The sequence below is a fragment of the Bos indicus x Bos taurus genome, chromosome 17 (assembly GCF_003369695.1).
Source record: "Bos indicus x Bos taurus breed Angus x Brahman F1 hybrid chromosome 17, Bos_hybrid_MaternalHap_v2.0, whole genome shotgun sequence".
Lineage (NCBI taxonomy): Eukaryota > Metazoa > Chordata > Mammalia > Artiodactyla > Bovidae > Bos > Bos indicus x Bos taurus.
Window position 1 is genome coordinate 11,767,214 of NC_040092.1, and position 21,234 is coordinate 11,788,447.

The 21,234-nt window shown below is 50.4% G+C and overlaps 1 protein-coding gene across 1 annotated transcript; it reads right to left on the reverse strand.

Moving 5' to 3' along the window:
• Positions 1-2,266: 2,266 nt before the first annotated feature.
• SDS (serine dehydratase) lies at positions 2,267-10,497 on the reverse strand. Its single transcript, XM_027566679.1, has 8 exons — positions 10,300-10,497; positions 6,736-6,890; positions 6,422-6,461; positions 6,081-6,220; positions 5,899-5,990; positions 4,893-5,120; positions 4,005-4,129; positions 2,267-2,913 (listed from the first exon to the last, which is right to left on the reverse strand). The coding sequence occupies exons 1-8, from the start codon at positions 10,475-10,477 to the stop codon at positions 2,708-2,710; spliced, it is 1,164 nt and encodes a 387-aa protein (XP_027422480.1). The 5' UTR covers positions 10,478-10,497; the 3' UTR covers positions 2,267-2,707.
• Between the last annotated feature and the right edge of the window lie 10,737 nt (positions 10,498-21,234).

A 21,234-nucleotide genomic window follows, 5' to 3' on the forward strand; every position in this document is an offset into this window, starting at 1 on the left:
ATCTGTCCATCCATCTAGCCATGTGCTTATTGAACACCTACTTTGTTCTGGGTCCTATTGTAGGGCTCTGTTAACCACCAAGTCCTACCCTCACCTTCCCAAGTCCTACCAGGGGTGGCGGTGGGGGAAGACAGATCAATGCAACAGAGTCCCTCCCCATCCGATCTTACCCAGAGCCTCCACTGGAGACAAGACTCGTGCCATGCTTGGGGAGAGGAAAGCACATAGCCCTGGAGTCAGAGGCCTGGGTTCGAATCCTGTCTCCAGCTCTTACTAGTTACGGTACTTCTCTGTGCCTGCATTACCTCAACTGTTAAAATAGGTAATGACGTAAGCAGCATTTCTCTGCGTGTGTGTGTGTGCGCGTGCGCACGCTTGGAGGAGGGTGAGATTCACTGCAATGGTGGCTATGACATTGCCCACGTGGGGCCTTACACACTCAACATTCATTCATTAGCAAGAATTTATCAGATATTCAAAACATGCCAGGCACTGTTACAAGGTCCTGGAGATACCTCATAACAGGTACCAAAAAAAAAAACAAAAACCCCATGATGTTTACATTGAGGAGGTAGATAAATAAACATAGTGTGTATGATGTTGGTAAATGCTCTGGAAAAACCAAAGCACAGTTGAGGGGTGGGAGTGGGTTTGCTGTATATATGTATATGTGTAATTTTTTTCGGGGGCACATTGCTTGCACTCGCAGCTTGCGAGATCTTAGTTCCCCAAACAGGGATAGAAAATATGCCCCCTGTATTGGAAGCACGTGGAGTCCTAACCACTGGACCACCAGGGAATTCAACTTTTTAAAGTTCCACATATAGGTAGAAGCTGGAAAGACTCCTGTTCTGGGCAGGTTTCTCTGAACTGACTGATATTTTAGACTCTATCCCTCCGGGAAAAATTCTGGGGCCAGTCAGCTGGTAATTCCCCATCCCTGCCTGCCCTTTGCTGACTCTTGTCTCCTGGATTTTTTTTTTTAATACTTTTAATTTTGTATTGGGGTATTGCTGATTAACAAACAGTGCTGTGACAGTTTCTGGTGGGCATTGGAGGGACTCAGCCATACACGTGTATCCATTCTCCCCCAAACTCCCCTCCCATCCAGGCTGCCGCATAACATTGAGCAGAGTTCCCTGTGCTGCACAGTAGGTCCTTGTTGGTTATCCATTTTAAATATAGCAGTGTGTGCATGTCCATGCCCCACAAATTCCCTAACAATCCCTTCCCCCGCATCCTTCCCCTGTCTCCTGATTTCAGGTACATGTGCTGTCTCTCCTGGCTGGAAATCAGCCTGTAGCCATGTCAGTAGGGCGGGTTTTCCCTGAAATCCCACCGTACCTGCTCTTTGTCAAGGTGGGGGTGGAGGCTTCCCCTCTGCAAGCCCATGTGGATCTGTGTGTACCCCAAGGGGTTAGAGTGGTTCTCAAACTTGGGGCTCCAAGTGTCCCAGGGGCTGCTATAGGTGGTGCAGGGGTGTTGGGGGTGCTCCCTGCAGGACCGAGGCAGCCCCGGCGGTTCCTCTTCTGTCTGGTTTATAGGCTGGCTTCAGTATGTGCTGTCCTTGCAGACAGGGTTTTGTGTTTGAGAGGACTGGCTTGACGTAGAGCAGAGCTGAGTGTCCATCATCGGTTCACACCCACCCGCACCGGGACTTCCCAAGTGGTGCTAGTGGTATAAAGAACCTGCCTGCCGATGCAGGTGACACAAGAGACACAAGTTTGATCCCTGGGTTGGGCGACCCCCTGGAGGAGGACAAGGCAACCCACACCGGTATTCTTGCCTGCGAAATCCCATGGACACAGGAATCTGGCAGGCTACAGTCCATGGGGTTGCAGAGAGTCAGACACTATTGAAGTGACTTAGCATGCAGGAACAAGGGGCTCACTACCCCACTTCTAGTGGTTCTGTGATACAATTATTCTGTTATCAGGAAGGTCTTCCCAGTAGAAGGAGGCTGCCTTCCCGTCTGGTTCTGCCTTCCCAGCTGGTCCTGTCTCTACTGGAGGCTGGTGTCCCATCCCAAGCCCCTCTCGTTCAGCACGGCTCTCCCTCACTGGCTCCCTGACATGCAGAGATGCCCCCTCCTGGCACACACGCCCAGCAGGAGTTGGAGTCCCGGCCTCCATGTGGGGCCCCAGGGTTCCCAGGGGCAGGGGGGCATGGAGGAGGTTGAGAGCAGGGGTGACAGGAGGTTGAGAGTGGGGGATGGGAGGGAGGGAGGGAGGGAGACAGTCATAGAAGAACTCAAAGAGGAGCTTTGTTTCGATAAAAAAGCACTTCTTATGAAAATGAAAGTTTGCACAATAGAAGAGTAAAGGGAATTCCCCGGTGGTCTGGTGGCTTGGACTCATGCTGTCACTGCTGAGGGCGCAGGTTCAATCCCTGGTCAGGGAACTAAGATCCCACAAGCCACAAGGCATGGCCAGGGGTAGGGGTGGGGATGGATTTAAGAAAAGTGAGTAAGGGTAGGCTTTGGGCTTCCTGAGAAAAAACCAAACACTCAAAAGAGTTCAGTTCACAGCCTTGCTGGCTACTGCCTTTCCGGCTGCTGCACACACTGGTCTCAGGAGAAACCAGGTTAACTGACTGGTGTGGGCCATGGGCTCCCAGCAGACACAGAACACTATTAACAATGAGGCGCTGGGTCGTGCTGCAGAAAACTCCGGTCCTCCCAGGGTTCATCCGGGTGGGGGAGGGGTCCTCACTGGGACAGCCCGTCCATGCCCAGCTGCTTCTTGAGCTCCACCAGCTGCGCCAGGCTGATGTTGCTGCCCCCACAGACAATGACCACGAGGGAGGACAGCGGGGTGCGGAGTTTCCCCTCTCCTTGCAGCTTCTGAATCACGTTGCTGTAGACGGCGGCCAGGGCGGCCCCACAGGCAGGCTCCACCAGGATCTTCTCATCATCTGCCAGAGGAAGGGGTTGGTGGGGGTGGAGCCAGGAAACCTCCGGGCCACTGGCGAAGCCATGGGCTGTCAGCCCCGGCCACAGACTGGTCCTGGATCACCCCACCCCCACCCTGCCATCATTACCGTCCATTGACCTTCTAGGGCCTGAGTCAGGGCTGAATTTCAACATCAGCGCTAACGCCGCTATGCTTGTAATTTCCTGAGCACTGTGTCAACGTCATCTGAGCAAGAGTGCCGGCACTGATTGGCCAAACTAACTCCCAGTACAGGAGAATTAAATGGCAGCATAAGTGAGTGTGTGTGTGTGTGTGTGTGTGTGTGAGATCCCTGTTCCAGGATGAACCCTGTCGAAGTCCAGCTGAGGGACTTCCCCGGCGGTCCAGCTAAGACTGTGCTTCCCGGCACGCGGTGCAGGTTTGACCCCTGGTCGGCACGAGGTGCAGGTTTGACCCCTGGTCGGGCAGCTGAGATCCCACGTTGCTGCCGTTGATCAGTTGCTAAATGGTCTCTGACTGACTCTTTTCGGCCTGATGGTCTGTAGCCCTCCAGGCTCCTCTGCCTGTGGGAGTCTCCAGGCAAGAATACTGGAGTGGGTAGCCATTCCCTTCTCCAGGGAATCTTCCCAACCCAGGGACTGAACCCGAGTCTCCCACATCGCCCGTACTGGCAGGTGGATTCTTTACCACTGAGCCACCTGGGAAGCCCATGCTATGTGGCAAAAATAAAAAAGCTTATCTGGAAGAGTAAAAGGAGAATCAAAAGGATATTTTAAAGAGTCCAACCTAGTCACAGACTCACCTCTGAATCCAACCCTGAGGCCCATAATTTCCTTTTTCAACTGACTACATTGCTCAGAACCACATTTTACATACTCAGTTATTCTCCCCTGCTCTTACGTTATTTGACTTCTATCATTTGTCCCCTTGGTCTTCCTGTTTTAACCCCTGGCCTGCAGTAACTTTCATTAATGGGAAGTTCCACAGACAGGAGACAGAATTGCGAATGACATCCCTTGGTGTGCCAAACGGACAGCCACATAATCCTTAATCAGCAGGGTTGGGTCTCAAAAGGACTTAGCACATACATACCCACAAACTTCTCAAGAGCGGCCACAGCTTCCTGGTCCGAGACAACTTCAGAGAAAATGGGATGTTCCCGATAAACCTTCATAGCCTGCGCTGCCACGGTGGTCACGCCCAGGGCTTTGGCAACACTGGGAGGGACAAAGATGGAGAAAAGGGGAAAGAGACAGGAGAGAGGAGGGAGGCAGACCATGTGATTACCTTCTGGCCAATAAGAGGTAAGTGGACATACCTGTGTCTTTAAAGGAAAAGTCAGCTTCTGCCCTGACTTCTTGCCAGATGGAGTGTGGATGTGATAGCCAGCACCTAAGCAGCTATCTTGGGCCATAAGTCTATATGATGAGGATGATGGAGAACAAAATCAAGGGTCCTGGGCCCCTGGCTTCATGGAGCTAGACTTTTTTATATGAGAGGAAATAAAGTTCAATTTTGTTTAAACCACTGTTATTTTGGACTCCCGTATAATGGGGCTAAACCTAATATTAGTCAAACACCATGTGGGAAAGGTTTGGGGCTGGGATATGAACCCCTTGGGAGCAGGCACTGTGTTTATTCACCACTGTCTCTCCAGGATTGACCAGTGCCTTGCACATATTAGGGGCTCAATAAATGGTAAATTAATGAGATGTGTTAAACCCTACCACAGAGGAACCCAATAAAGGATTGTTAGCCTTTTCACGCGAGGAAGTGTGATGTTCATGGTACAGAGTTGCACAGACTTGAGTTCATTAACAGCCATACCACTCACTGGTTGTGTGACTCTAAGTGACCAAAGCCTCAGTTTCCTCACCTGCAAAATGGGGCTGGCATAGGGATCTACCTCGCCACCAGCACCGAGGGGGGAGCTTCCCCCAACACTCGCTGAATATAACGACAGCCTCCCTGGCTGCTTACCTGGTAATGCAGGGCAGGGTGACGAGCTTGCCGGCCTTGGTGGAAGCGTGGAAGCTCTCTGCTCCGATGGTCTCCATGGTGATGACGGGCACGTCCCTCCAGCCCACCTCTGCCAGCCCCTGAACCACTCCGCACAAGAGGCCTCCGCCCCCTACTGCCAGCACGATGGCCCCTGGCTTTTCGGTCATCGTCTCCTTCAGCTCCTTCACGATGGAAGAGTGGCCTTCCCTGGAGGAGGTGGGTGGGGAAGGGGGGCGCAGGTCAGGGCTGCGCTGCCTGGAGATACCAGGCAGGGGTCCTGAAGATGCCGCTTACCCCCTGTTTGCCCTCATCCCAGGCAGCTGATGGGCCTTGAAGCTGGTCCCCTCAAACCTGACTCTACCCTATTTCCAGCTGCCAACACCTGCATCTCCACCTGTCTTCCTGTGGCCTCTGGAGCACTGTGAATGTGGCGGCTGGCAGTGCCAGGAAGCGAAACCCCCAGGAGCAGCCCTCACTCCATTACAAGAATCAAGAATTACAGGAATCGATGCATAGACACTCCTTGCCCAACATCCTCTCCACGGGTTCGACAACCCTGGTCATGGTCCATGCTGGCTCCCAGGAGCCCCAGAGGGATTAAGCTCCACCCGCCCACAGTGGTTACCGTCCATCAGTACCCTTCCTTTCTCATCTCGCTTCCCCAGTCCTTGAATCGGTCACCTCCCAAGTCAGCTGCTTTCCCTGAGATCTTTGTCTCAGGTTCTGCCTCCGGGGGCCCCAGTCACACACACACACACACACACCCCTGTGTATCTGAGCCCAAGCATCTGCCCATGGTCCAGGAGAACAGGCACTGGTGCACGTGGGTGTGGGCACCAGCGGCCGTGCCTGTGTGTGTGCTTCTGTGTGCTGTGCACACACGTGTACGCTGCTGTGCATGATGGTGTGTACTGGGGCAGCTGTCCACTCAGTGGTGTAGACGCATGGTCACCACCCACCCCGGTTGACTGGGGCCTCCACATACCAGATGAGGGGGTCGTCAAAGGGGGGGACATAGACCCAGCCTGAGTTGTTTTTCTCCAGGTCCTTGGCCACTCTGATGGCCTCATCCAATGTCTGCAAGATCACAGAGAAAGCGAGAGGGATGAGGGGCCGGGGGACTCGGCCCGGTGCCCTCTGTGGCCCCGGCTCCAGGTTGGTACTCACCTCACCCACCACTTTGACCGTGGCGCCCTCATTCTTGAGCCGCTGGATGGTGAGGGCAGGCGTGGTGCTGGGCACGACAATCGTGGAGGGGATGCCCAGCTTCCTGGCAGCATAGGCGGCTGCCATGCCTGCATTGCCCGCTGCCAGGGGTGGAGGGTAGACAGTGTTGGTGGGGTTGAACCCCCCCCGCATGAGGGCTGGCCACCCTTTGGTATTCTAAATTGGAACTTCTGCAGATGTTTGCAATGGCTCATTGCTGGGGAAACCAGGGCTCAGAGAGGTGGAGCCCCTGACCCCAGGACACACAGCAGAGGACAGGATGAGGCGTGCAGGCCACTTACCTGAGGAGCAGACGAAATGCTCGCAGCCCCGCTCGGCCCACTGCGGAGACAGAGAAGGGAAAGGGTCAGGCCTGACATCTTTTCTCCCCAAAGAGACTAACTGGTTCAGGGAAAGATGAAGGAGAGGAAGGTCACTGATGGCTCTGGCATCAGTCCACGAGGGGACCCTCCAGACTGACGCCCCTTAACCAGAGGAGGTGCCAACGGAGGGTGCCTGTGGGGAGTCAGCAGGGCCCAGCCTGGAACTCCTAGGATGTCACATGGCAGCGGCCCTGCCCTGTCCACAAAGGGGATCTGCCCGGATGAGGCTGTACCATTTTGCAGAGGTGTCCGATGCCCCGGATCTTGAAGGAGCCGGAGGGCTGGGCACTGTCTAGCTTGAGATAGACCGTGGTGCCAGCCACTTTAGACAGAGTCATGCTGTCACGGACCGGAGTTTCCATGTGCAAGGGTCTTCCTGACATCATTGCTGGGAGAAAGGAAGGAAACCCAAAGGATTAGGGGAGTTGGCCCTGGTGCCAGCTGCTGCTACTCAGTAGGCAGTGGGGCTGGGAGGGACCCTGTCCCTAACTTCCTAGGAAGCTGAAGACAAGCCCCAGATTATAGCATCCTGGAGACCTGAGTTCAAATCTCAACTCGGCCACCAACTTGACATCGGACAAGCAATCTCCCTTTGGCCTCAGCTGCCTTATCTGTAAAATGGGCAGAGGTCATCTTCTCTCCTCCTACCCCTGCCCACCTCCGGCCCACCCCAACACGCACATACATTATGCTGGGAAGCTATTACCATCAGAAATAACATCCAGGGAATTCCCTGGAGCCCCAGTGGTTAGCACTCTGCACTCTCACTGTTGAGGGCCTGGGTTAGATCCCTGGTTGAGGAACTAAGATCTCACAAGCCGAGAGGCATGGTCAAAAAAAGAAAAAGAAATAACATCTAGACCTTGCAGCTTTTGAAGATTATGAGGTAGAAATAGACTCGTGGGTATTGACTCAGAATGAGCGGCAAGATTATGGCTAAAACAGGGGCAGGGTATCAGGTCTAGTTTGTGCAAAACCTGCAAGGATGCATGTGCACACCCACAATCCATGTGTATAAGACATCTCAGAAAACACACAAGAAACCCATCAGGGTAGGGGGCCCCTGGGGAGGACTGGCTCACAGCACCTGCTTCTGTACCATTTCAATGTTTTGCTGTGTGCATGTTTATTACATATTTAAATGACACATCTTTCAAAACTAATCTCTGAGAGTGAAGGAAGTCAGAAAGAGAAAAAGGAATATCATATATCAATGCATAGATATGGAATCTAGAAAAATGGTACTGATGAACCAATTTGCAGGGCAGGAATAGAGACTCAGACACAGAGAGCAGACTTGTGGACAGCAGGGGAAGGAGAGGGTGGGACGAATCGAGAGAGTAGCGTTGACATATATACATTACCATGTGCAAAATAGACGCTGGTGGGAAGCTGCTCTGTAACACAGGAGCTCAGCCCAGTGCTCTGTGATGACTTGGGAGGGTGGGATGGGGTAGGGGGATGGGAGGGAGGTTCAAGAGAGGGGGATATATGTATCCATACAGCTGATTCAGGTTCTTGTAAGGTAGAAACCAACACAACATTGTAAAGCAACTATATTCCAGTAAAAACTTAATAAAAACAACTAACCTTTGGAAAGCTCTGTACCCATTAGGGAAGGGTATTTTTACTATTGTTTTTTTTTTTTTTTTTGAATAACTATTATATTATTTTAACAATCACTTATAAAGTGATTACCAGGACTTCCCTGGTGTTCCAGTGGTTAAGAACCTGTCTTGCAATGCAAGAGGATATGGGTTCGATCCTTGGTTGGGGAACCAAGATCCCACATACCGCAGGGCTGATAAGCCGGCACACCACAGCTAGAGACCACAAAGCGCAAGAAAAGATCCTGCGTGACACAAAGATGCTGCATGCCGCAAGTACGACTTGAGGCAGCCACACAAGTAAATACATATTAAAAGTGATTACCATGTGCCAGGCATTTTCTTAAGTTTTACAGATATTAACTCACTTAATCCTTCTACCAACCCTAAGAAATATCCAGGATAATTGCCTAATGTTATTGTCCAGTTCTCCTGTTGAGGAAACAGATTCTGATTGAGTTTTCCAGATTGATCACTGAGCAATTCCTACCCCCTCCCCCGACACCACTTATGATGCAACACTGAGGCTTTTCTAGGTGGAAGGTGGGGTCAGGTCTACATTTCCTTCACTTGAACCCTGAGTCGGGGTTGGGGGGGAGGGATGGGGGGAGGGGCTGTGACTGCAGAGGAAAGAACACTATGTGACTTCTTCCAAGCAGTGATGTGCTGGTGAACGTTTAATGATAGCCTCGTCAAAGGGAAAGTAACCTTGACTTCTATTGTCTGCACGTCTGTGACATTTCAAGCTACTAACAGGATGTCACTGAACAGGGAGTCGGGAAGAGATGGACATTGTCCACTACTGGGAGCCCTGTGTCATCTGGCTGTAGCCCAGCATGGCTCTCAAGGCTGGGTCATACAAGGTGACCGAGCTGCCAGGCAACTGGGAAGCTCCCTGCATGAACCCAGCTGCCAAGATGGGAGCAAGCCCGGGAGGCATGCTGGGGGCTGCAGGAGGTGCCCCACCGAACATGTCCAGCTGATATCCTAGCTGATGGGCAGACATGGCGCCTGACTTAGGGAAGACACTAGCCCAGCTACTGTTATCAGACTGCAGCCCCTGAGAGAGACCCAAGCGAGAACTGCCTGGCTGAGTCCAGTCAAGCCTGAGCGTCATGACAGAAAGAATTCACCTAGCATGGGCTCGATCCCTGCTCTGGGAAGATTCCACGTGCCGAGGCTCAACTAAGCCCCTTTGCCACAGCTACTGAGCCCGAGTGCTGCAACTACTGAAGTCTGCCTGCCCTAGAGCCTGTGCTCCGCAACAAGAGAAGCCACCGCAGTGAGAAGCCCGCACACGGCGGCTAGAGAGTAGCCCCCATTCACCACAACTACAGAAAAAGTCTGAGTGCATCAAGGAAGACCCAGTGTAGCCAAAAACAAACTAATTAAAAATTTTTAAAAAAGAAACTGCAGGATTGGCTTGTCAAGATCACACAGTGAGTGACTAGGGGAGAAGGGATTTTTTTTTTTTTTTATGGCCGTGTCTCATGGCTTGTGTGATCTTAGCTCCCCAACCAGGGATTGAACCCGTGCCCTCAGCAGTGAGAGCATGGAGTCCTAACCACGAAATTGCCATGTGATTACAAAGAGAAGAGGTAAGATTTGAACCAGGGAGCCTAGGCCCAGACTCCAGGCTTTCTCCAGGACACAGTAGCAGGGGGGAGGGAGGGTGTCTGTCTGCATGGATTCTGGGTGACTGAGAACCTGAGACCCTGCATGCCACAACTGGCTAGAGTCCCCGGGAGATCCCACGTGACACAAAGATCCTGTGTGCTGCCACTGAGACCTGACCAGCCAAATAAATAAATAAAAATTAACTTTTATTAGGACTGGGATTGTGGTTAAGACTCCCCGCTTCGAATGCAGAGGCAAGTGGGGGGGTGGGGGAGGTGAGTGGGGTGGGACTGGTTGGGGAATTAAGATCCCACATGCTTAAAAAAATTAACTACTCTTACACATAAACTAAATACAACCACCTTAAGAGGGAGATTCTGTTATTATTACCTCCACCGTACAGATGAGGAAACCGAGGCACAAACCTGGCAGTGAACCCAGCCAGTCTGGCTTCAGAGCATGGGTTTTTACGCTCAACTGACTCTTCCTCCCTCTCTTGCCCAGGGAAAACCCAAGGTGGACGCAGACACTCCAGTCCAGGGGATGGAGGTGTGGATGGATAGGGTGGCTTACCAGAGAAAGGTGAAGAGCTGCGCGTCTGAGCCTCAGGCAAAGGAGGAATAGACTGGAGATGGTCTAGATGGACCCACTGGATAGCCGGTCCACAGACATGAAGTGTAGGAGGGGTAAGTGTGTCTTCAGAATTGTCCCAGGTGTTAACGGGTCGGGGCTTTATTCCCCCCTGGAGCATCTGAGCAGCCAATGGGACACCAGGACCGGCCACACCCCGGCCAGGCTCCGCCTCTTGGCTCTAGACTCTAGGGGCTTCCCGGAAACGAACAACGCCCCTCTCTGTAGCTGGGTTTTTCTCCCAGTCCCACTAGCCACGCCCCTTCTCCACCCTCAGCTTCATTTCAGAACAAATACCTACTTCACCACAGCTTTTAGGAAGCTGCCAGAGAAGGGTGTGAAATAATACACGTATCTTGGCTAGCACTTGCTTGGTGCTCAGTGGGCAAGAATCAAATCGGGAAGGAAGTGCATGCTATTATTATCCCCATCTTACAGAAAAGGAAATTGGGGCATACAGTAAGAGGGATGAGCTAGCGCTTGAACGCAGCTGGGTGACCCCCAAATCTGCAATCTGAACACAGGTTTTAACTTTTATTTATTTATTGAGTTTAGAAACTCAAATGTTTGTGCTGAAAAGTGAAAGAAAAATAAAGAATAGTCACCCATATGATGCAACAGGACTGGTTCTTAACCATATCAGTTCAGTTCAGTCCAGTCGCTCAGTCGTGTCCGACTCTTTGCAACCCCATGAATCGCAGCACGCCAGGCCTCCCTGTCCATCACCAACTCCCAGTTCACTCAGACTCACGTCCATCAAGTCAGTGATGCCATCCAGCCATCTCATCCTCTGTCGTCCCCTTCTCCTCCTGCCCTCAATCCCTCCCAGCATCAGACACTTTTCCAATGAGTCAACTCTTCTCATGAGGTGGCCAAAGTACTGGAGTTTCAGCTTTAGCATCACTCCTTCCAAAGAAATCCCAGGGCTGATCTCCTTCAGAATGGCCTGCTTTTAGTATCAATTTCATAACAGCTTACCAGAACTTATTTCCCCATAAATGCTTGGCTAATACTCTTTAAATTCAAATGACATTAAACTATATCATGCCTAAGTCATGGGTTAAGAATGGAACTATCATGCCAATGTACATGTCTTTTAAAATCTTTTGGCTGCCCAGCAGGGCATGTGGGATCTCAGTTTCTCGACCAGGTATGGAACCCATGCCCCCTGATTTGGCAGTGCTGGGCCTTAACCACTGGACCATCAGAGAAGTACCGTGTCAGCATATTTTTAAGCATTAAAAAGAGAACTCAGAAAAATCTGAAGTGTCGTAAGTATTGGGGATATAAAATTTCAAAGTGAAATTCAACAGAAAGAGGGACGTGATAAGCCACTGGTATTACTTAATCACAAAAGCTGAACACAATTTTTTAAAATTGCCATCCCCTGTTATCCTTTATAACTCCTTTGTCCTAAAGGAGCAATATTGGTAAGACCTAGAAGGGTCAGGGTTGCTGGCTCTGCCCTTTACTAGATGTGTGGCCCTAGGCGAGTCATGTTGTGTCCTGGGGACTCTGTCTGTTCATCTGTAAAATGGGGATAATATTAATATCACCCTTCTAAGATTAGATGACACCATAATATATTTATGTAACAGGCCTGGTGTCAGGTGACTGTTCAGTAAGTGCTGGCAGCCATCACTACCTTCATTACCATCATCTTCATCACAGAAGTGGAAGATTTTGCCTCCTTGCCCCGTGCCAAGCCTCGGTCTGTCTCTGGCTGTGTGCAGGGGTCTGTATGTGGCACGCATGCATGAATGCCACACCCACATGCATCCGGTTGGCTTTCTTCCTGGCCCCTTCAGCAAAGGTTTCCTGTCCCGCTAGCCAGGACAAGAATATGGATGATATAGAAGGCAGGGTGCTGTGCTTAGTCACTCAATGGTGTCCAGCTCTTTGCGACCCCATGGACTGCAGCCCGCCAGGCTCCTCTGTCCATGGGGATTTGCCAGGCAAGAATACTGGAGTGGGTTGCCATGCCCTCCTCCAGGGGATCTTCCCAACCCAGGTATCGAATCCAGATCTCACGCATTGCGGGTGGATTCTTTACTGTCTGAGCCACCAGCGAAGCCCAAGAATACCGCAGTGGGTAGCCTATCCCTTCTCCAGGGGATCTTCTTGACCCAGGAATCAAACCAGGGTCTCCTGCATTACAGGAGGATTCTTTACCAGCTTAGCTACCAGGGAAGCCCATAGTAGGCAGAGAGAATACAAATAGCCTGTACATTTGTCTCCATGGGACAGGCTGTTCCCTCTTGCGGGCCCCCTCTGACCTTCCACAGGTACTTCCAAGCCCGCTCCGTAGTGGAACATCCTCGGGTTTGTGCTGGGGATCCAGGTTGGCGGAGCTGAAGGGAGTGGGCATCAGGAAGCTCACATGTAGCCCCACTCCCCCGAGTGTATACAGCTGGTTCTTATCTCACCTGAGCATCTGCTTGTGCCTGATTCCATGTCAAGTATTTCCTATGTGACGTGGGGCTTCACTTACCCCTGAGACAACCAGGTGAGTGGGCATTTTGAGTCCCATGTCACAGGTGAAGAAACAGGCTCAGAGATGAAATAAAATTGCCCAAGATCTCCCAGGAGGCAAGGATGAAATGTGTCGACTGAAATAAAAATGCACGAGCTGAGAGCTTTGAGTTTCAGTTTTATTTGGGAACTTACTGAGGACAATAGCTGGGCAGATACCCTTCCAGAAAGCTCAGAGGAGCTGCTCCAAAGAGGGTGGGAAGGTCAGTATATATGTATAGTTTGGTGAAAGGGGTATACCTCTCGGTAGAAGGTTGCTGCTGGTCACCAGGAACAGAATTCTCCATTAATGATTTTAGTGTCTTTCTAGATATGAGAAGATACAAGAAATCGGGTTCCTAAAAACTTCTCCTGGAAATATCCAACTGTCCTAAGACCTGTTCTGCTGGTTTCCCCAGAGCTCAGAGGGCCTCATTCCTGATCTCAGCCCTGACTTCCTTTTGGGCAGGATGTGTCAAAAGTCAGCGATTGCTAGCAATCAGAGAAGGCAATGGCACCCCACTCCAATACTCCTGCCTGGAAAATCCCATGGATGGAGGAACCTGCAGTCCATGGAGTTGCTAGGAGTTGGACACGACTGAGCGACTTCATTTTCACTTTCATGCATTAGAGAAGGAAATGGCAACCAACTCCAGTGTTCTTGCCTGGAGAATCCCAGGGACGGGGGAGCCTGGTGGGCTGCCGTCTATAGGGTCGCACAAAGTCGGACACGACTGAAGCAACTTAGCAGCAGCAGCAACTTCATTCTTGGAAAATCAGGAGACAAATGACATTTTTTAGTTGTCAAAGGCAAATTTAGGAATTCTGAGTCCTTTATGGACATAAAGCTGGGGTGAGAGGGAATGGGTTGGAGATGGGGGTTGGGAGAGCATCTGGCCACAATCAGATATCCCAGATTTAGGCTTTTGAGGCTACCTTTGTTCAAGGAAAGCTTCCCAGGCGGCTCAGTGGTAAAGAATCTACCTGCTAATGCAGGTGACACAGATTCAATCCTTGGGTCTGGAAGATGCCCTGGAGAAGGAAATAGCAACCCACTCCAGTATTCTTGCCTGGAGAATCCCAGGGATGGGGGAGCCTGGAGGGCTACAGTCCATGGGGTTGCAAAAGAGTCAGACACGACTTAGTGCTGCTGCTGCTGTTCCATTTGCTTCAACAGATACTAATCACAGGACTTCCCTGGCGTTCCAGTGGTTAAGACTCTGACTTCCAGTGCAGAGTGTGCAGGTTCAATCCCTGGCTGGGGACCTAAGATCCCACAGGAATGTGGCCAAAAACATAAAACAGAAACAATATAGTAGCAAAATCAATAAAGACTTTTTTTTTTTAAAAAGAAAGGATAATGGCTATGATCTGAAAAACACCAAATTAAAGAAATCAATCATATAAGAACCAAAAAGAAAGAAAAAGACAAAATGTCTGTCGTTGTTGACATCCTGTCTGGGCAGTTTTTAAAAAAAAGTGACTTTATTGAGATCTGATTCACAAAGCCTACAATTAACCCATTTACAGAGTATCAGCTTAGAATACTGACATCACCCTGGAACGTAGCAGGGCCCTGTGGGGTTCCCAGGTATGGAGGCATTTCTGTCCCCCATTTCTTGTAGGCAAGACTCCACCATTATGACCTTTCCTGAGTTCCAAAGGGCAATTTGAACAGTTACTAATCAAAAGAGGAGTAGCTGAGAAATCACCTGAAGCAAGGTTAAAGAGACCTGAAAAGTTCATTAAGATTAGAAGACCATTTGAGACTTAAGGGACTGCAAGTCCTGCTCACACCGTAATCTTGTTAGAGACCCTACCTTTGACCCATGATTATAAAAACTCTCATTAAGTTCTTTGGAATTGTTGTTCAGTCACTCAGTGGTGTCTGACTCTTTGCTACCCCATTGACTGCAGCACGCCAGGCTTCCCTGTCCTTCACCATCTCCCGGAGCTTGCTCAAACTCATGTCCATTGAGTCGGTGATGCCATCCAACCATCTCATCTTCTGTCACCCCCTTTTCTTCTGCCTTCAATCTTTCCCAGCATCAGGGTCTTTTCTAATGAGTCGGCTCTTTGCATCAGGTGGCCAAAGTATTGGAGCTTCAGCATCAGTCCTTCCAATGAATATTCATAATTGATTTCCTTTAGGATGGACTGGTTTGATCTCCTTACAGTCCAAGGGACTCTCTGGAGTTGAGACACATAGTTTTTCGAGCCAGGAGCCTGGAGTGTCTCCCTTTGCCTGGCAAAGCAATTTTTTTCTACTTCACCCAAAACTCTTCTCTGGGATCTGATTAGACATCAGTGTACAGAGAGGCTGAGCTTTCAGTAACATTATGAGGATTTTATGGCCTAATTGATGTACAGTTGTAGGCAGTGCCTAGCACATGGCAGGCACTTAACAGAGGATGGCTATTTTCATTTTCTGGTACTCAAGAGGGCATTGTTGTCCCTAGCTCTGGGTAATCGGGTACCAGGCTATCCTCTCCCATTTAGTCCTTCCTTGAAAGGTCTTGAGAAGTAGGAGAGGAAATTGAAAGTCCTCTTCCCCCATTTGCCCTTTGGAGGGTGACTCAGACTGTAAAGAACCCACCTACAATGCAGGAGACCCCAGGTTCGATCCCTGGGCTGGGAAGATCCCCTGGAGAAGGAAATGGCAACCCACTCCAGTATTCTGGCGTGGGAAATCCCATGGACAGAGGAGCCTGGAGGGCCACGGTCCATCAGGTCGAAAAGAGTTGGACATGACTGAGCGACCAATAGTTCCTCCATCTGACAGATGGGCAAACTGAGGCCCAGATATATCTAATGGAGGAAGGTGAGGGCAGAGCCGGTGGTCCCAGGAGGAGGGAAGAGAGTCTGACTGTGAACCGTAGGCAAGTTGCTTCCCTCACCTCTGCCTGCTGGCTCTGTTACATCACACCCAGGTCAGTGTGTCCTTGGTTGTGGAGGTAGGGATGCCGACAATTGTTTTCACAGTCCCAGGGGAGGAACAGACAGCTCTCACTTCTGTTTACCCTCCCTGGGAGTGTGCAGCCAAGCCCGAGCATCTCCTGATTAGTTAAGGTCTCTGGCTCCTGAGTCCATCAAACCTGGGGTGAAACTGACACCCAGCTCTGTGAACTTGGGGTGGTCATGTGACTTCCCCTAAGTCTGTTTCCTGCCCCCAAGAAATGGGAATGATGATGCCTACTAGGAATTGCACGACAGAGATAGTGACAGCCCAGTGCCAGGCACCGGGTAAGAGCTCAAAGAATAGTAGCTGCTATGATGACTATCTTTGGCAGTGTTATTATTACCTAGGACTTTCCCACCTCTCTGGTTCCCTTTTCCTGAGGCCTCCCTGTAAGCCTGGCTTCTCATTCATGTTTATTCCCCATCAAGTCTGGGTTGGAGCCTCTTTGAGATTCTGCAGCCTGGCAGCCCCGGGACACTTCCCAGAAGACCATGAACATCCTGAGGGCAGGCCTGTGCTAACTTGTCCCCTACTGGATTTGTCACTCTCCCCTCCATTCACTCAACATCCTATAGCCCACCGGACAGCATACCCCCCAACAGAGAATCATCAGGCCCCAAATGTCAGTAGCGTAGAAGCTGAACAGTTCTGCTTAGGAGCATTATAGAATGTGACTGTGTGCTCCCTTGTTCTATCTTCTTTATGTTTATTGACATGACCAAGTGATCTCGTGTGGGTGAAATGTGTGTGCTCTGCATTTAGTCAATCAGTCGTGTCCACCGCTTTGCAGCCCCATGGACTGTAACCCACCAGGCTCCTGTCTGTGGAGATTCTCCAGGCAAGCATACTAGAGTGAATTGCCATGCCCTCCTCCAGGGAATCTTCCCAACCCAGGAATCGAACCCAGGTCTCCTGCATTGCTGGCAGATTCTTTACCTTCTGAACCACCAGGGAAGCTGGACTTTATCTAAAAAAATGTTGTTCTGGGAATTCCTGGAGGTCCAATGGTTAGGACTCCGTGCTTCTAGGGTTTGATTCCTGGTCAGGAAACTAAGATCCCACAAGCCACTTGGGTCAGCCTTAAAAAAAAACAAAACCCAAAACCCAAACAAAACAAACAAAATATCTGTTGTTCTATGTCTAGCTGCTACTCAGTCAACTCCCAGAGAAGTTAAAGTATTTTCTTGATGAGATTAATACAATCGAATCACACTTCACTTATTTTGGGTTGAATTCATTTAACCTCTGTGGCCCTGGCTGTAGGACTTGGCAGCCAGCCCTCTTTATTTTCTTTCAACTGGCTTCAATCCATCATTCGATTTGACCCAGACCTTTTGGAACCCTCCTTGAGCCATTTGATGGCACTGCATGTGGTGATGATGTCCGGGTTTGCGTCATCCCCAAACAGGACAGACAGTCCCTTGGTGGGCCCTGTGGCTCAAACTGGCGACACTGCCCCTCCCGCCTTGGGGTTATCATTACCCACGCATCAACATGTAAGGAGTTGACTAAGACCAAATGGCCTGTGATGGATTTTGTCCAAAGTTCACCAAAAAAAACAAGATATTTGCAGCGAGTTTCAGCCTCAGAACACAAGCCCGGTGATGACTTCTCTATTTTCCTCTAAATCAGCTTAATTTTTATTTCAAGCAGATAAATCATTGGATGCAACGAGGGATGGCAGTGACATTCCAGGACTGAGATGGGGTAGAGAGGCTGCCTGGGCCTCCCTTGGTCTGTACCCTGCCCCCTGCCCGACTCCAGCTTGTAGGGGGTGCCCTTCCTCATTTGCAGCCACGTGGTTCCTTGTCCCATCGTCCAGGGGTCACAGGCAAGCACTTCAGAGAACTGTTCAGGAGTGAGGGTGTCTTCACTCCCTTCTCTGTTTTGAAAGAAAGTGTTAGTCAGTCATGCCTGACTCTTTGCGACCCCCTGGACTGTAGCCTGCCAGGCTCCTCTTTCCATGGGGATTCACCAGGCAAGAATACTGGAAGGGGTTGCCATGCCCTCCTCCAGGGGATCTTCCCAACCCAGGGATCGAACCCAGGTCTCCTGCATTGCAGGCAGATTCTTTACTGTCCGAGCCACCAGGGAAGCTCTCTGCTGGGGCAATATTTGAAATCATGAGAATTAGCAAACGCTACAAGTAGGATCCTTTTTTTCTTTCCTTCCCTCTTTTTTTCTTTTATTTTCTCTTTCTCTTTCTCTGTTTCTCTCTGATCTGTCTCTTTGTCTCTTACTGTCTCTCTGCCTCTCTTTCTGTCTCTCTTACTCTCTGTCTCTGTCTGTCTCTCTGTCTCTGTCACTCTCTGTCTCTCACTGTCTGTCTCTCTTCTTCCCAGGGGAGTGAAGCAAGGGGGAAGCAGTGATAAGATGATATTCTTAAAATATCATATCTCCTTCATGGGACTTCCCTGGTAGTCCAGTGTTTGAGACTCTGCGCTCCCATTGCAGGGGGCATGGGTTTGATCCCTGGTCAGGAAATTAGCAATGGCACTGCACTCCAGTACTCTTGCGTAGAAAATCCCATGGGTGGAGGAGCCTGGTAGGCTGCAGTCCATGGGGTTACTAAGAGTCAGACACGACTGAGCGACTTCACTTTCACTTTTCACTTTCATGCATTGGAGAAGGAAATGGCAACCCACTCCAGTGTTCTTGCCTGGAGAATCCCAGGGATGGGGGAGCCTGGTGGGCTGCTTTCTATGGGATCGCACAGAGTCGGACACAACTGAAGCGACTTAGCAGCAGCAGCAGATACTTCCAGATCAGATATCATGCGTGTGAATGTGTATGTCTCTTGGGACAAGAGCATCCATGTTGGATGTGGTATCTCTCAATGATTGGTCCCGTGGGCTATTTTGCTGAGCAACAGGGGGCAAGTCACCGAGCCTTATCCTGTGCCCCAGTTTCTCTGTTAATAACTGATTCCTTTCCTTTTCAGGGGCAAGAGGAGAGAGGAAGAGTTCCTCTGTCCAAAGGTTCCCAGGGCAGGCAAACTCAAATAACTCCAGGGACCAAGTAGGAGCTTGCTTGGTGTTGGGGAGGCTGTAGAGAAAGATGGGGACAGTGGCAGATAGAGAGCCATGTTCCTCTACGGAGGACAGAGTGAATCAGCTCCAGCCTGCAAAAACATCACCCCCTAGTTTAAGACCCTCTCTGCTCTGGAATGATTTACCATCTTGGTGAGTGTCTGAGACATTAGCTCAGATGTACCAGATGCGGGTTCGATCCCTGGGTCGGGAAGATCCCCTGGAGGAGGAAATGGCAACCCACTCTGGTATTCTTGCCTGGGAAACCCCATGGACAGAGGAGCCTGGCGGGCTACAGTCCATGGGGGTGGCAAAGAATCAGACACAACTGAGCGACTAAGCCACCACCACCACTGCTGGGTGTCAGGAGATGCGAGGCCACATCCCACTGGGGCGGCTCCCTAGCTGGGCTGCTTGCTTGACTGTCTGAGCCCCCACTGTTTCACCTGTTGATGGAACTGAGTCTCGGAAAATGTATGACGCAGAGCCCAAGGTCGAAACTGCAAGTCCCAAGGGCCAGACCCCCATGTCCAAGACTCCATCCTTCCTCTCTATGTAGTTCCCTTCCCCTGGGAACAAGAAGGCCAGCTGGGGTTGAGGATGGTGAAATGAAGCTTAATGAATAATCCAGGAAGCTGGCCAGGGCGTGAGTTCGGCGGCTTGAGATGTCAGGGATAGGGACCAGCTAATGAATGTGGCTCTCGGGCAGGAGTAGGGACGGGGTGGGGGGGCAAGGCTCAGTGACTCGGACCCCTCTCCAGCCTCCTCTGCCCTCTGATGTGGCCACTCTGGCTTCCCCACCCGATCCTCTTCCAGATCAGGAGCTTTGGAGCCTGGTCCCTCAGGGTCTAAGCCCTAAGCTCGGCCACAGCTGTGTGACCTCAGGAAAGTGATTCGGCCTCTCTGAGCCAAGTCAGACTCCACGATGTGGCGTTCGCTACAAAACCCACCTCCCCCAGGTGTTGTAATCACCCTGTGATAGAGCAATGTCATACCTTGTCATGGCCTGCCGGTGCAATCATCACCATACTGTTGAGTCACACCTTTCATCACAGTGACAACAACAGCAGCAGCAACAGCGGCGCACACAAAATACTTCCTACTGTTTTAACTATTTTATTTTTTGGCCATGCTGAACGGTGGGCTTGTGGGATCCAACCTGCAACCCCCTGTGTTGGAAGTGTGGCTTCTTTTTTTTTCTTCTTTCTTTATTTAGCTGTGCAAGGTTTTAGTTGTGGCATGCAGGAGTTTTTAGTTGCAATTTGTGGGATCTAGTTCCCTGTCCAGGGATTGAACCCCAGGCCCCCAGCATTGGAAGCACCAAGTCTTAGCCACTGGACCACCAGGGAAATCCTGCTACTGTTCTCAATATTTCACATTTGTTAACTCTTTTGATCTTCACATCAACTCCACATAGGAAGTTGTGTTTAATCCTCACCCCACATTTGAGAATACTGGGTCTTGCTCTGGTAAGCAGGGCCCTGCTCAGTACATCTTTAATCCAACTGTCTGCTGATGGGTGGGGCTGGGCTCCCTCCCTGTTGTTGTTTGGCCGGGTCCTGGAATCTACAGGCTCTATGGTAGGGCTAAAGGCGACCTCCAAAAGGACTTATGCCAACACAAACCTTCCAGGACTGCTGTGGCCAGTGTCCCTGTCCCCACAGCAGGCCGCTGCCGACCCACACCTCAAAATATCAACAACCTCAGACATGCAGAGGATACCACTCTGATGGCAGAAAGCGAAGAGGAACTAAAGAGCCTCTTGATGAAAGTGAAAGAGAAGAGTGGAAAAACTGGCTTAAAACTCAGCATTCAAAAAACGAAGATCATGGCAGCCAGTCCCATGACTTCATGGAAAATAGATGGGGAAAAATGGAAACAGTGACAAATTTTATTTTCTTGGGCTCCAAAATCACTTCGGATGGCGACTGCGGCCATGAAATTAAAAGACCCTCTCTCCTTAGAAGAAAAGCTATGACAAAACTAGACAGTGTATTGAAAATCAGAGACATTGCTTTGCCAACAAAGGTCAAAGTTATGGTTTTTCCAGTAGTCATGTATGGATGTGAGAGTTGGACCATAAAGAAGGCTGAGCACTGAAGAACTGATGCCTTCATATTGCTGGAGAAGACTCTTGAGAGTCCCTTGGACTGCAAGGAGATTAAACCAGTCAATCCTAAAGGAACTCAACCCTGAATATTCATTGGAAGGACTGTCATTGAAGCTGAAGCTCCCATACTCTGGCCACCTGATTCGAAGAGCCAACTCATAAGAAAAAACCCTGATGCTGGGAAATATTGAGGTTGGGAGGAGAAGGGGACAACAGAGGATGAGATGGTTGGATGACGTCACTGACTCAATGGACATGTGTTGGAGCAA

Excerpts from the sequence above, each read along its gene's own strand:
- SDS (XM_027566679.1), bottom strand. The coding sequence starts at position 10,477 with ATGCTCCAGGGGGGAATAAAGCCCCGACCCGTTAACACCTGGGACAAT. Across the intron at positions 6,221-6,421 it reads GCATTTCGTCTGCTCCTCAG|CGGGCAATGCAGGCATGGCA; the intron begins GTAAGTGGCCTG and ends CACCCCTGGCAG. Across the intron at positions 5,991-6,080 it reads CGGTCAAAGTGGTGGGTGAG|ACATTGGATGAGGCCATCAG; the intron begins GTGAGTACCAAC and ends GTGATCTTGCAG.